The 13,508-nt window shown below is 39.2% G+C and overlaps 1 protein-coding gene across 1 annotated transcript in view; it reads left to right on the forward strand.

Annotated features, from left to right (window-relative positions):
* Nucleotides 1-13,508, forward strand: part of LOC108431669 (WD repeat containing planar cell polarity effector) — a 114,282-nt gene that overhangs the window by 62,129 nt on the left and 38,645 nt on the right. The window contains exon 9 of the mRNA XM_017704974.2: nucleotides 4,909-5,103. Within this exon, the coding sequence (XP_017560463.1) occupies nucleotides 4,909-5,103 (195 nt within the window). The remainder of the gene's footprint in view (nucleotides 1-4,908; nucleotides 5,104-13,508) is intronic.

The raw sequence follows: 13,508 nt of genomic DNA on the forward strand, positions 1-13,508 counted from the left end.
TTTGCTACGAGGCTAATGCAGTACTTCACCGATTAGCATGGTGCTAACTGCAGGCCTAGTCTAATTTATGGGAAATATCTAAGCCAGTATCTGATTTTTGTATATACATATCTGTTGATATTCATTTTTATTAAACAGATAGCGCTGTCCTAAAATCTGATTGGCTGAGCCACATTCCAAGCCATTGTAAAGTCCATGTTATAAGCTTACCTATGACCGCTTCACAACAACCGAACTGTGTATTACTGCGCCACGGCACAAAAAAAACCCTTGTGCTGTTAATGGAATAATCTTTGACTCTCATGCTGCTCGCATGGACCACTGAGCATACTGATGAAGAAAGAACCTGTTTTTTGTTTAAACTGAAGGGCTGCAGACTTAACCAGAACTATGCTGGTCAGCCAGCTAACAGGCTAAAATATAGCTAACAGCCTAAACAACTCCATCATTAACATCACAGACTTCAATTAAAGTACTTACAGTATGATTCACTGTAAAACAGCAGTATAAAAGACTAAAAATGTCACTTGAGTGTCTTACACGCTTCAAATGCCCATATTTCAGACAGAAGTCGTGTCAAATCCAGGCTGGATACCAAATAGCTCCATACTCCCTAAATAGTGTGCTAGCTGTGAACGTGTAGAAATTCTAGCCTCTACAACCATAGTGCCTCAATTGTTGGGTGTAGATGTGTTTGAGTCCCAAATGACTATTTCTTAGCTGTATTTGTGCTGTTGATGTGCAGGACCCAGTATTTAAATTCCTATGTAGTGCACTATGTAGGGAGCAGTGAGCCATTTGAGATTCAGCCCCAGTGTGAGAAGAGAGCATTGCTGGATTGGTGGTAAATAAGACTTGCAATGGTAATTTGGTGACCAAAAAGTACTTGTAATAACAGACTTATTAAGACCACCATTCCTGTGATAACATCACACTAACGCACAGCCTCTTGTGGCTTATTGCTTTAAAGATTTTACAGATAAACAAACCATCAAATATTGGTCAGATTTAAACATTCCACAGTGGCGATCATTTTTTTGAAAGGCAGTTATCTGTTGATGCTAGGGCTGAACGATTTGTGGAAAATATCTAATTAAATGAAGGTTCTGACCTGTTTTTATGTCAAGAAGACCAGGATAGCCATTTTTTTGTGGCTTGAGGTTTGATGCCAGACTGCCGGTAAGTTGTGGTTGTGATGTCACAACACCTGGGAATTTGCTTGCCTCTGATTCTAATCTACAGGCAGTTCACAAGTTCTAGGTTATTATGTTAAATTGCCCCACTTAGAACTTAAGATTTTATTGACTATGTAGGGTTTAATTTTTAAAAATTGCAGCTCTTGTGATTTGAAAATTGTACTTTGCACTCACTTTAAATTGTGATTTGGATACAAAAATGATTAATATTTCAGTCCTAGTCGATACTGATTTGATACAGACACCGTACTAGATATGGATAGTGTTTTACCAGAGTATACAGTTTTCTGTTAGGGTCTTCAGGATTCTGATTGGCTGCTTCATGATTCTTCTGACTGTATCCATCCATCTTGTAATTCTTCCCTGATGGCCTTTTTCAATGAACTGCTTCTTCTCATAATGTCTTATCTGGGCTTTAAGACTTGATTTGCTCAAGAAACTTGGTTTTCTTGCCACCCAAGGTTCTTTCGAAAGTTTTAACGCCAAAGTTCAGATTCAGCAATATTTCTCCTGGCCTGCTTTTTATTGTCCAGCTTTGTTGTCCATAAAGACCTACAGAAAATCCACAGCCTGGGCAGGTCTGGGCTTTGTCTTTACATTTGAAGATCCTTCCAAGCTCTTTCATCCTTGTTCTGCTAAGTGCTGATTTTATGTAATTATGAGATCTCATTTTTATGAGATACTATGTCATGATGATGAGATACTAAGTGATAGTTTTGAGATTATCTCATTATTATGAGATAGCAAGTCATAATTATGAGATGCGATGTTAGAATTATGAGACACTAAGTTAAAATTTTGGGAAAATGTCTCACTATTAATACTAAAGCATGTGTGTGTGTGTATATATATATATATATATATATATATATATATATATATATATATATATATATATATATATAATTTGTTTCAGGGGCAGAAACAGATGTTGATAGTATTCTGCGTTTTGAGTGAGATGACCAGAATGTTTTTGTTTTTTTGGGTGGTTTATCTCCTCTTGATACTCGATATGAACATAAATATATAAATCACTTATCTACTGTTGTAGCAACTTTCAATGTGCTGCTGCTTTATCAGTTTAAGAGTGAAGGGAACAGTGTTTTAAACACAATTTATTATTTTCATTACTTTTCAAATTATTTGTGATTTATAGCAATTTAAAATTGTGTTTATCAGTAGGGAGGGAGGGTTTGTTCAGAATTCTTGACCTTTTTATCTTTTGACCAAAAATAAAAGTGCAATTTGTGACATTTCCTTGGCTGAAATTACGGCACATCCCCAAAAACATATATATTTTATACATAGCGTTACTGATTGTCTAGTTACCCTCATAGATCCTGTGCAGAACTAAAGAATCAGACATCTCCTGGTTGGTGGACTGCATTCAGAGTGAGGATGAAAATGTGTGCTTCTGATTTCTGGCCAAACTATTCCTTTAACCCTTTGTGGGTTTTCTGGGCCATGCTTTATCTCAGTTATTTCTGCTGCCACCTATTTTTCCGTTTTCTATTTTGTTTCCCTCATGCATGAATCTGTAAGCTATCCAGTGCCACGGTGTGCCCCGTCTACAGGCCCGAACGGGTGCTAATAAAAACGTCCTGGTTAAGCAGATCATCATAAGTCTAAATGAGGGAATAATGCAGGCTTTTCTGCAGCGGCAGGCCGGTGTGCGGCGCGGCGGTGGTGAGGGGGAGCCTCTATTGTGCCGGGAACGGAGCAGATAAGGCCTTTATGACGGTGTGTATGGAGATGGCTTTTGCTGGAGAGGCTGAATAGACATGGCGGTGTGTATGAAGGCTGGATCACAGCAGCTGGACAATGCGGTCAGATATTCACAACACAGAGCGATGTCGCGGCATAAAGAGCTGTCAGATGCCCACGCCTCATCCTTTCAGCCAACCCCTCTTTATTTACCAGCTTCTATTTATGGAGCTGCTTTATGAGGGTTAGTGTTTGTGATTCGAGTGAAACGATTGGTTTCATTTATTAGCTGCCGAGATAAATGAACTCTGGGGTGGGAAACATGAAGACCTCAGTGCTGGACTGAAGAGTGACCACTGTTGTTTCGCTGACGTTGCATAGTCACCGAAATGCAATTGCTGGTGCTGCTAATTACTGTTATAATAACCCATTGAAATTGGCTTTTAAAATAACTGAAATTTTCGTGATTTCTTTTTATAGCTACACACTTAAAAATATGGTTCCGCAATGGTTCTTTAGTAAAAGCATTTAGAACTGTGGGTTCTGTGTTCAACCATTTCATGCTTAAATGTTTTTTCAGAGTGATGGTTCTTTGAAAATGGTTCTGTGTATCTTGTTATCTTGTCAACAATAGTAGAACCATTTTCAACAAGGTTCTATATAGAGAACCATATACGTTGTCTATCAATCTGAAGAACGATTTCACCATGCAAAGAATTATTTTAGCATGAAATAGTTCTATATGGCACCCATGGTTCTAAATAGGACCATTACAGTTGTTACACTCTTTAAAAAAAGATGGTTCTTCAAGGATTTTTTTGGTAAAAGCATATAGAACCATGGGTTCTATTTTCAACAGTTTCATGCTTAAATGGTTCTTCAGACTGATGAAGAATGTGTTGTATATGCTTCTTTGAAATTTGAAGTTCTATGTAGCACCAGAAAGGGTTTTGGTGCTATATAGAACCATTTTCAAAAAGGTGCTTTATAGAACCATCTACAGCACATTTTCCATCAATCTGAAGAACACTTTTTACAATGCAGCTTTCAATTTTCTTTTAGTGTTCATGTTTCTAAATAGAACCATTTTCTTTCTTAAAGAACTTTTAAGAATGTATACAATTACACCACGCAAAGAACCACTTAAGCATGAAATGGTTCTATTTAGAACCCATCTAAATAGAACCATTGCCTTTACTAATAACTTTTTAAGTATGTATATGAGTGAACATGCACCTACTACTATGCATCATTCCCCAACGGAAGTATCTAGAGCAGTGGTCACCAACCCTGGAGAGTCCTGCAGAACCTCACTCTAACCACAGTCTGCTCTAGCTAACGAATATCTTCTGAAGTCCTTGATTGGCTGGATGTAGCATTTCTACACATTTAGATGCAGTTTGGAACAAAACTCTGCAGGATGGTAGATCTCCACAAGGAGCGTGTTCTAGATTGTTCTTCCCCATTTAAAATGCCAGCTCTTTTTGTTCAGTGATGTAAAGCATCGCTACAAACATGTTCATGGACTTCAGAACCAGTGGTTTTATTGGGTCAGCCATTCAGCTACTACCTGCTCTCCTGGTGCAAAGTGACCAATATCTGTGCAGACCATGGGAAGTCCGATCCAGGCCCAGCATCTCTAAACATGAGACTCTTCATGAATACAGGCTACAGGCCGCAAGCTTGAATTTAGCCGGGCGCTAGCACCAGGAGATCTCATTAGCACTTTAGCCCACAGACCACGCAAGCCCTCACCCCCAAACATCCTCACAACGCAGCACAACAAAGCTCCTGAAATTAATAATGGAACGAAATTCCCTTTAAGTTAAATCAACAACCTCCAGCCAAAAACAACAACAAGCAGAAAAAAATAGCCTGGAACCGAGTAGCTGTTTGGGGAAGCATTACCAAGGCGGCTAATGTCTTATGCTGCGGCCTTATGCAGGCTATGTGTTATGAATGAATGCCGGTTGCGTTCCGCTCTGTTTCACTCCTGCTCTGTGCCCAGGTCTCGTCAGTGGAGCTGGCGGGTGGAGGTGGGCGCCGGACGGGCCGGCACGTGGCGCTGAGCCGGGCGCAGGACGTGGGCGTGTGCTGGTGGCCTGGTGGGCGCGAAGAGGTCTGGCCTTGGTCGCCGGTCCCCAGTGCGACAGAGAGGGCCAATCTGGTACTGCTGGGCTGCACGGAAGGCTCAGGGCTTCTGGTAAATATGTACACGTGCACATTATACATACATTATACAAATATCATTGATATTATATATATGTACTCATGCAGCTTGTTGTTAATTTACACACACACTCCTTCAGGGTGGCCCTTTACGCCCGCTAAGCAAATGCCAGTGTTTGCTGACACAGAGAGCGAGTGAAAGAGAGAGAGAATGGTGTTTCCAAGACATATGTATACTTGGTGGTCTATTGATGAATAGGGCTTGACCTCTTAAATAATGTAGATGGTTATAATGATGTTCGTGTGATGCTCGAGTGGTCAGGGCTGCAGGCACTTTTGCCTTTCTCACTATGCGTTTCTCATAACATGCACACATAAGCCACTGAAGATGGTGCTGTGCTGCACATTTGGTAATCAGAAATACCCTTCATTCATTTTTATGCTTACAGTCTACTTTGAGTTCCACCTACAGTTTCCCACCCTTACATTATTTACTTTCCAGTTAAAACTTTCATCAAGTACAAGGACATATTTCTTGAGTAGATTAGATAACGAAGGAGAAAGTGGGAGGAAAATAAGTGAGAAACAAAAACAAGAGTTTTCAAAACTGTAGTTCAAAAAATGATAACGTTACAGAGAAAATGGAGCTCCTAACAACCACCTGGAAGACCTGGTAGGCACCAAAACTGTCCAAATCAGATAAACAGCACCTAAAGCTTTAATCTTTGAGAGAGAGGAGAAAATCAAGCTGCTTCAGATCTGAAAACATCCGCAGGTGTTTCTGTCCATCCTTCCACTGTGAGAAGACCACTCAGTGCTATGGGTCTGAAAGGATGTGTAGCTGTTCAAGAAGAACCTCACTGAGAAAAGAAGACACATCAAACAAATAAGCTGAACAATGGACTGACCTCATTTTTCTGATGTTTTCTGCTAGTTTTCTTGAAACCAAAAAATTAATAACTCTGACTAAATGGCCATTATGGCTGACCGGCACATTGACATTAAAAGTGTAGGTGTACAGCTACAGACTGTAGTCCATCTGTTGCTGCAAAGTTTATGAGCCCTCTTTCCCTCATTCATCATTGAAGAAGGAGCATGGCAGGACCACTGCTGTCCAAATATTATTTGGTTTAGGGTTAGATTAGGTTGAGAGTGGACCATCCACTCAAAATACCCAGAACAGTGCATCTCTAGGCTAAAAGAAGGTTAGACTGTAACGGTACACCAACAAGGTGGTGCTACCAAGGTGGGGTTTCTGATAAAGTGGCCAAATATCTCTCTGCCACTGTGTTTCTTATCTCCTGCCGTGGCTTCGGTCCAGTTCTTTGCTTTCAGAAGCAGGCCAGCGCAAATTAGCACTCCTCGTTCAAAATTAGCGAGCGTTGCGCCTTTGCTTTTAAAACTCATCCAACCCCCTCAAACCCCCCACGAAGAGAAAAGAGCGGGACGGAAGCGTAACCAATCACAAACCACGAAAAACAAACAGCAGGAAAACAGCTAAAATGAATAAATAAATTTCAGCGTGCTCCGTTTTGGAATGCGCTCCGTATTTATCTCCGGCCTTCACCTAGCTTGAATTTCTTTCTTTTTTTTTTCCCCCTCCTTCCCTCCCTCTCTCTCGTTTTTCCCCTTTCCCTACCACCCCTACCCGCCCCCCTCCTCCCGTTAAAGAACATTAAAGCGTTTCTGGTCTGCATCATTTCTAATTAAAGTGTTTGTTGTCATTTTTGGATCCAGAGTGTGAAATCAAGCTAGCAGTTTTATGCGGGGAGCCGTGCGGCAAATCAAACGCGCACGCATCTCACACACACACGCGCGGGCGCACGCACGCACACTTCAATCACTTCAAGCTCATATATATGTTCCTTTTGTTAACTTTGCTATCTGCATGCTAAGCCAATTTTCTACTTAGTCTCCAGCATTTAGAAGGGCGCTTTCTTTCCTTATGTGGTCTTAATTCCTACCCCTCTAAGATAAGCACTGCCAGGAGACGCACAAGGAAAACACACACTCACACACACACGCGCACACTTATTTATGCAAACATTTAACATTTTTAATCATTTCCCCAGTTCCTGAAATTTGATAATTTAAATGGAAAACAGCAGTGGATGCAGGTTTATTTCTGAGCTGAGCCGTTTCGCTGGGGAAGGCTGTTTTCTCGCTAACCGTAAGATTGTTGTTGTTGTTGTTGTTGTTGTTTTTCTTCTGGAAAAGTGGTTATCTCTCTAAAAACAGTTCTCCCTTTGTTGGTTCGATCTCCGTTTCTGCTACGCTTTCCACATTTCATGTGTTCTCAGCCAAACAGTTGCTTTCAATCAGCCAAGACACGTTTGGCGCTTCTTCACTATTGCACTGGAGCTACAAGACTAATGTCTCTAAAAAGTAAAGTGCACCAGTTAGCACTTTGCTAACTGCAGGCCTAAGTCATCACACTCAAACCATGTGGTTGTTCAGTGCTTTCTAAAAGACTTGCATGACATGCATTTATGTGTTTCATGATACTGAAAAAACAGGGACAAAAGTCTGTTAGCATAGCTAAAAACACCAGCAGCCATCTTGAAGCCTAACGTCTGTCTGGGCTTTAGTCCATTTTTGTGAAACACAGTGCGGAAACGTTAGAATCAAGTCTGTCTGGCTTGATTATACAGTATAATGGACAACTTAGCATAGACAAAATGGTGTGATGATTTAGACATTCGATTAGCACCATGCTAACAGTTATGTACACTCTTAAAAAGGCCATGAACACTCAAAGAGCCCTTTACATGAGTTCTTCAGATTGATGGAGAATGTTTTTTAAGAGTGTAGGGGAGAGAGCATGCATTTTGCTTTTTACTTTATAATTATGAAAGTATTTGAGAAAAATATGTAATTTTTTTTATACAAGCTGTGAAACTCACTGGTACAAATGAGAAAGATCACCAGCACGTCTAGAGAACAGTTTATCTGAAAGCAGCATGAGTGTAACACAAATGTGTCCTAATGGTAAGAGATGTGAGCAAGTGACAACGAAGAAAACAAAACACTCCCTTTATAACTTTTTAATTACGTACACCAGCTGCGAGCAGACGCCCCATTTCTATGTTTGACGTGTTGTCATTCAACCCCAAAACCCATATGACAATCTGGTATATGGCAATATGTGGAATTCAAATATCGCTGCTGTCAGGAAAAAAAACTCACACCTCCAAAATGACTTTATAGTAGAAGGAAAAAACATACTGTACTTTTAATACAAGTCAATGGAACCAGAATTTTTTCCAAGCCATTTTGGGCTGTTTCTTTTGGTCCATTCGTTGTGAAATTTACACAGAATGTAAAGGGCAACAGGCACTTTATATACTAAAAACTGAAAAATGACAAAAATGGACATACAAGGTTGTGTTCAGACAAAAGCGATATATAACGCAAACAGGGAGATTCACTTGAAAGAGAGAACTCCTGTTATGATGAAGCAATCTGAACCAAAAAAATTATGCTACATACATTGACGTACGTGCGATGCTGGAAGTGATCTCCATTTTCTGCCAGACACATTTTGACGTGGTGCTCCATGTTCCTTAACATATCAGCAAGCATCAGAGAGGTTAAACGTTGTGACTGCTGCCTGCCGCCTTAGTCGTCGCCCTGTCGCAGGGGCATCCTGGCTTGCTCGAAGCTCCATATGCTGAAGAGCACATTGCATGTTGTTTCGTTCAGATTGCTTCGTCCTAGCCAGAGTTATTATAGAATATTTGGGGCCTCTTTTGAGTGAATCTTCCTGTATTAGCATATATGGATGTCCCTTAAATCTAACTTATATTAGTCACTTATGGACAAATATATGACATATATATCAGCTTATTTGAAACTGGCCATTTAAATATGGGATGTATATTTCAGCCATTCGCCTGTTGGCGAAGTAGTTAGGATGCTTGATGTTTTCAGTGTAAACCCTTCAGGCTTTGTGACATGATGCGATACTACATTTGAACACTCGCTTGCCATTAGAACTCAATGTAAACTCTATAGGCAGGGTTAGTTGTTTTAGAAGGAGATGGATTTGGAACCGTTGTTTAAAAAGTCTGTCAATTCACAATTAAACACGAGTAAATCAACACAGTTCTATGTTGTTTGAACCAACCCTTAAATGCATAAGAATGTTTGCATCCAAATATGCATGATTTGTGAAATTAGTTCCACTTATGCCCTGAAAAAGTAAAAGAGGAAATATCAGTAGAATCAGAATTTATTTACGTGATATCTGTAATCTGTAATCTGTGCACAGAAGCCTGCACGCAATTGACTGATTTGAAGTGAAGTACTGGTTAAATGGACGTCTCATTGTTCACTCTTTAGGGTAGAACCGCTTTACTAACCCTGTCGTGTGGAGGCCGTACTTCAGCCTAGCTGGCTTTCACTGTTATTCATTACATGCTTCAAAATGGTGCTACACTAACCAAGAAGGTAAATAAAGGGATATAGGTGTGAATATTCTGTGACTTATACACAGAATTTAATAACTGATCAACTCTTAGGATGAAAAAAGTCACTTTTATTCAGAATTTTGAGGACTTTTTGTCCAATTGCTGTTGAAATCTCTAGATGTTGCAATGGGAAAACAAAATGACTAAAACCGTGTTCTTCTTGAACCTGTTCATCTATATCAGTGTTACATTACCCTACATTGGGCCCTGTTACAGTTGTGTGGTAGTTTGGGCACCCCTGGTCAAGTTCCGTGTGTGTGTGTGTTAAGTTAAGTGATACTTTTTTGATCCCACAACCGGGGATCCGTGGGATTCCGTGAAGTGAAACACCACATACACACTAGTGAACACACACACTAGGGGGCAGTGAGCACACTTGCCCGGAGCGGTGGGCAGCCCTATCCATGGTGCCCGGGGAGCAGTTGGGGGTTAGGTGTCTTCCTCAAGGACACCTCAGTCATGGACTGTCGGCCCTGGGGATCGAACCGGCAACCTTCCGGTCACAGGGCCAGATCCCTAACCTCCAGCCCACGACTGCCCAAGTGTGTGTGTGTGTGTGTGTGTGTGTGTGTGTGTGTGTGTGTGTGTGTGTGTGTGTGTGTGTGTGTGTGTGTGTGTGTGTGTGTGTGTGTGTGTGTGTATGTATGTATGTATGTATGTATGTATGTATGTATGTATGTATGTATGTATGTATGTATGTATGTATGTATGTATGTATGTATGTGTGTGTGTGTGTGTGTGTGTGTGTGTATGTATGTATGTATATGTATGTATATATGTGTATATATATATGTGTGTGTGTGTGTGTGTGTATATATATATATATATATATATATATATATATATATATATATAATGTGTGTGTGTATGTATGTATAAATATATGTGTATGTATGTATGTATATATATATATATATATATATATATATATATATATATATATATATGTATATATATATATATATATGTATATATATATATATATATATATATATATATATATATATATATATATATAAATGTGTAATATATATAAAATGTGTGTGTGTATGTGTGTATATATTCGCTATTATAGTTATATAATACTAAACTATACTAAAGGTAGTTATATACACAACTACCTTTTTTTGCTAAACTTAACATATTGGAAGTAAAAATAATGCAAATATATAGGTGTGAATTTGCCAGCTCTGGGGCTAATAAAGGATTATCTTATCTTATAAATTATGGCCTGTGCAAAAGTTATGGTTCATTTTATGTATTAAAATTCAGCGAAAACAAAACAGTTGTTATTATTGATATGTAATATCTTAATATTTTCAATTAGAAAATCAATACAACATAATTATACTGGAGGCGTTCGAACCTTTGCGTATGACTGTAAGCTTCCACTACATGCAGCTCCAGTGCAAAACTAAGAAAGCAAACTTCAGACCCCAAGACATGTTTTGGCTGATCAGCTATATTTGGGGGTCTGTAGACCACTGTAAACCTGATTTTTCTCTAAAGAAGTTCTTTTAAGTCATAAAAAGAGTCCCCAAAGTACATTAGATGATCCAGTTATAAAACAGATGCCTAGGTGCGTTTCGTCACGAGAAAATGCTAAAACGAGTGATCCTTTTCCACCATTAACCCAGAACCTTGTGTCCGGATGGCAGGAATATTCATTATGAGCCAGAGAGCGGGGTTCGGTGGGGTGGCTGACCCCGAGTGGAATGGCTGAGAGCGGCTGGATTTCACGCCACGGCAAACCGACAAGTATCTGTGTAGTTCACACTCTCTGGCTCCAGTCTGGGCCGAAGCTCCTGCCGCAGAACCTTCCATTCTGCCCTCATCATCATCTCTCTCCCTCGCACATACTCTCTCACTCTCTTCCCCTCATCTCTCTCTCTCTCCCTCTCTCTGTCTCTCTCTCTCTGCTCTCTGAACTGGAAAATTGGCTCAAAAAGGGCCACCGCTGTGAACAAGGGCCTCCGCTCAGCTGGACTTGGCCGGGTTTATCTTTCAAGCTGCAAAAGAAAGTCCAGGGAAGAGAGGAGAAGACAAGAGAAGAATAGTTTTGACCAGTCACCGAAACCAATAACTAGCACAGACCTATTTGCCACGGTTACCTCTCTCTCTCGCTCGCTCGCTCGCACTCTCACTCCCTCTCGATCGTACCCCCTCACTCTCTGAGATGCCGTTTGTCTTTGTGAAATTGAATCTGTCATTGTTTCAGCAGCAGCTGTGGGATTTAAGGAGGCTCGCCCTGTGAAGACGTTAAATCTTTTTATGGAAGGCAGAGGAAAGGCTCTCAAAATGGCCCCGGCGTCAAATCGCAAACCAACCGCTCCACTCAGCAACTCCTACTGTCGACTTGTTTGTTTGTTTGTTTGTTTGTTTTAGTGACATTATAGCAAATTAAATTACTTTGTCAGAATTAGAATCACTCACACTTTAGCTGAACAAAACAATAGTCTGTTTGGGGGATTGCATCACCTTCCATCAAGCTTCCATTGTCGATCACTTTAATAATCTGGTGATTATTTTGGTAATCAAGAAATCATGTGTCTGGTTTCACAAACAGGGTCCCACCAATGTTACAATTATAAATATATATGTAAAGTTAAAGGTAGATTTAAATGTGCATGTTTCAGATTAATAACTAAAAGGGCCCATATCATGGAAACCAGTTTCTCTTGCATTTTGTACTAATATGTAATTGAATTAATTGAATTGAGGTCATTTTAAAGTAATATGTAAATATTTGTCAAAGTTTCAAAATGTACCTTTCACTCTCCAGTGAATGTATGAAAACCAAGATGCAAAAACAGCTTGTTTTAAATTCACTGTTTTTGTGATGTCATGAGAGCAAACTCATTTATATAATTCCACCCATTAAACAGTTTTGTCCCACCCATTCACACTGAAGTTATAAGGAGTGTTTCAGGTCTGAGAGCTTGTTGAATGAGGCGCAGTACAGGAAAACCAATCAAAGCAGAGTACATTTACGTATATCAGTCAGTAACAAAAACTGTCTGTTTAATTGGATTAAAAGCGGCCATGTAAGAATGAATTATGACAGTTTTCCAGTAAGTGGATCTTGGGGGGAAAAATAAAATATAATTAGTGAACTACACTTGGAAAACAATATTTTTGCCTGTCTTAGCCCACTACAACTACAATTTAGCTTTAAATATAACCATTAAAATACTTAGCAAATCATTATTTTTGCTTTAATATGTGATCCCGTTTAATGTGTAAACTGTGTAAAACAACCCTTTTCTTCTGGCATCTGTTATAGGTTTTGAATTTGTTCCCCTTTACTTCCAGTCCTTTACTTCCTTAAGAAATATTTAAAAATTCTTCAAGTTGCACATTTTAAGTTTCCTGAAGAACATGGGACAGTAAAAAATCTCTCATTTGTCTTTTTTCTTTATTTTCAATGACTCACAAGGTCACTTTGAAAGTTCAACCCTGTTACCTAGTTTAAATGTAAATTATTTATTTAAAAAAAAGTAATTAGAAGTTCCTTTACGTCCTCATGTCTAATCACATTTTGCATATTTCATAATTCTGTGCTGTTACTTTAAAGCCATTGTCAGCAAAGATAACTCTTATAAATGTTGTTCCTTAGATGGGTTAACACATTGGATCTGTTGAATGCATATGTTCTTAGATTTAAACTGAAAAAATGAAGTTAAAAAAATCATTAACTTAGAAGGCCTAAATAAATCCCAATCATGGAGTCACCCATGTACACAAGACATATTTAATTCTACTTCATATACATGAAATTTGTAACTACAAACATAAGTGTATTTGTGAGATCCTGTTGGTGTGGGTTTCCTCTCTTTCAATGAAAAACACAAAAGTGATTTTAGCTATTCCTTGTGGAGAATGTTCAGACTGCTGAACATGACTTTATAATGACTTCTTTCTTTTATCACTCAAATTGCACAGTAATCACTAATCCAGTTCATTAAGGATT

This window comes from Pygocentrus nattereri, chromosome 10, assembly GCF_015220715.1.
Source record: "Pygocentrus nattereri isolate fPygNat1 chromosome 10, fPygNat1.pri, whole genome shotgun sequence".
Taxonomy (NCBI): domain Eukaryota; kingdom Metazoa; phylum Chordata; class Actinopteri; order Characiformes; family Serrasalmidae; genus Pygocentrus; species Pygocentrus nattereri.